At 36.8% G+C, this 1,301-nt stretch overlaps 1 protein-coding gene across 1 annotated transcript in view; it reads left to right on the top strand.

The window, feature by feature from the left end:
- ECT2L (epithelial cell transforming 2 like) overlaps positions 1–1,301 on the top strand; it is an 81,913-nt gene that overhangs the window by 39,079 nt on the left and 41,533 nt on the right. The window contains exon 5 of the mRNA XM_012650482.1: positions 9–106. Coding sequence (XP_012505936.1) covers positions 9–106 — 98 coding nt within the window. The remainder of the gene's footprint in view (positions 1–8; positions 107–1,301) is intronic.

Below are 1,301 nucleotides of genomic sequence, written 5' to 3'. Positions count from 1 at the left end.
TTGGAGAGCCTGCTTTATCTCGTAGAAAAAGCTCTGGATGGGCGGAAGGCACAGAGCGTGGGACTCTTCAGCGATGGAGATAGCAGGGAAATCAATTTACTCCAAGGTAGGACTGGGGATTGGCAATGAACAACCAAACAACTTTGTGCTCATGAAGTGTTGGTCCACGTGTGACCTTCAGAGTACTATTTAAGTCCCCATTTGCTAAGAAGTGTTGATTTTGGCTTTATGAAGAAAGTGAAGCAATTTTTTGTGATGATCATTTTTAAAAATTGCAATTAAAGAAACATAACATCAAAGTTATCATCTTAACCATTTTTTAAGTATGCAATTCAGTACTGCTAAGTATGGTCACGTTGTTGTGAAACAGCTCTCTAGAACTTTTTCATTTGGCAAAACTGAAACTCTGTACTCACTTAAAAACAACTTCCTTTTCCCCTCCCCACAGCCCCCGGCAACCACAATTCTGTTTCTATGAATTTTGAGTATGTTAGATACCTCATGGATACACACACTATTTGTCTTTTTGTGACTGGCTTTTTTAACTTAGCATAATGTCCCCAAGGTTCATCCATGTTGTAGTATGTGACAGAATTTCCTTCCTTCTAAGGGTGAATAATATTCCATTGTATTTATACACCACATTTCTTTATCCGTTCATCCACTGATAGACACTTGGATTGCGTCTACCTCTTGGCTATTGTGAATAGTGCTCCTATGAACATGGGTGTGCAAACACCTTTTTGAGATCCTGCTTTCAATTCTTTTTGACATATACTCAGAATTGGTATTACTGGATCATATGGTAGTTTCATTTTTAGTTTTTCGAGAAACCTCTACACTGTTTTCCATAGCAGTTGCATCATTTCACAATCCCACAAACAACGCACAGGGTTCAAATTTCTCTACATTCTTGCCAACACTTGTTATTTTCTGTTCGTTCATTTTTTAATAGTAGCCATCCTTATGGATATGAAGTTACAAGTTCTTTGCACATTTTTAAAGTTGGATTATTTGATTTTTTCATTTTTGGTTGTAGGAGTTCATATATTCTGGATGTTAACCCCTTATCAGATATATGATTTGCAAATATTTTCTCCTCTTTCATAGGTTTCCTTTTCACTTTGTTGATTGTGTCCTTTGATGCACAAGTTTTAAGTTTGATGAAAGTGAAGCAATTTTAATAGCAAATACCAAGTTCTATAAATTGGTGTGCCCTGACAACATGCGTTATACTGCAAGGGAAAGGAATGGATGATATCACTCACCTGTTATGGGGCAACTTTCAAAAATCTCAGTGG

The sequence above is a fragment of the Propithecus coquereli genome, unplaced genomic scaffold, assembly GCF_000956105.1.
Source record: "Propithecus coquereli isolate 6110/MARCELLA unplaced genomic scaffold, Pcoq_1.0 Scaffold329, whole genome shotgun sequence".
Classification (NCBI taxonomy): Eukaryota; Metazoa; Chordata; class Mammalia; order Primates; family Indriidae; genus Propithecus; species Propithecus coquereli.
This window is presented reverse-complemented; position numbering and strand designations above follow the sequence as displayed.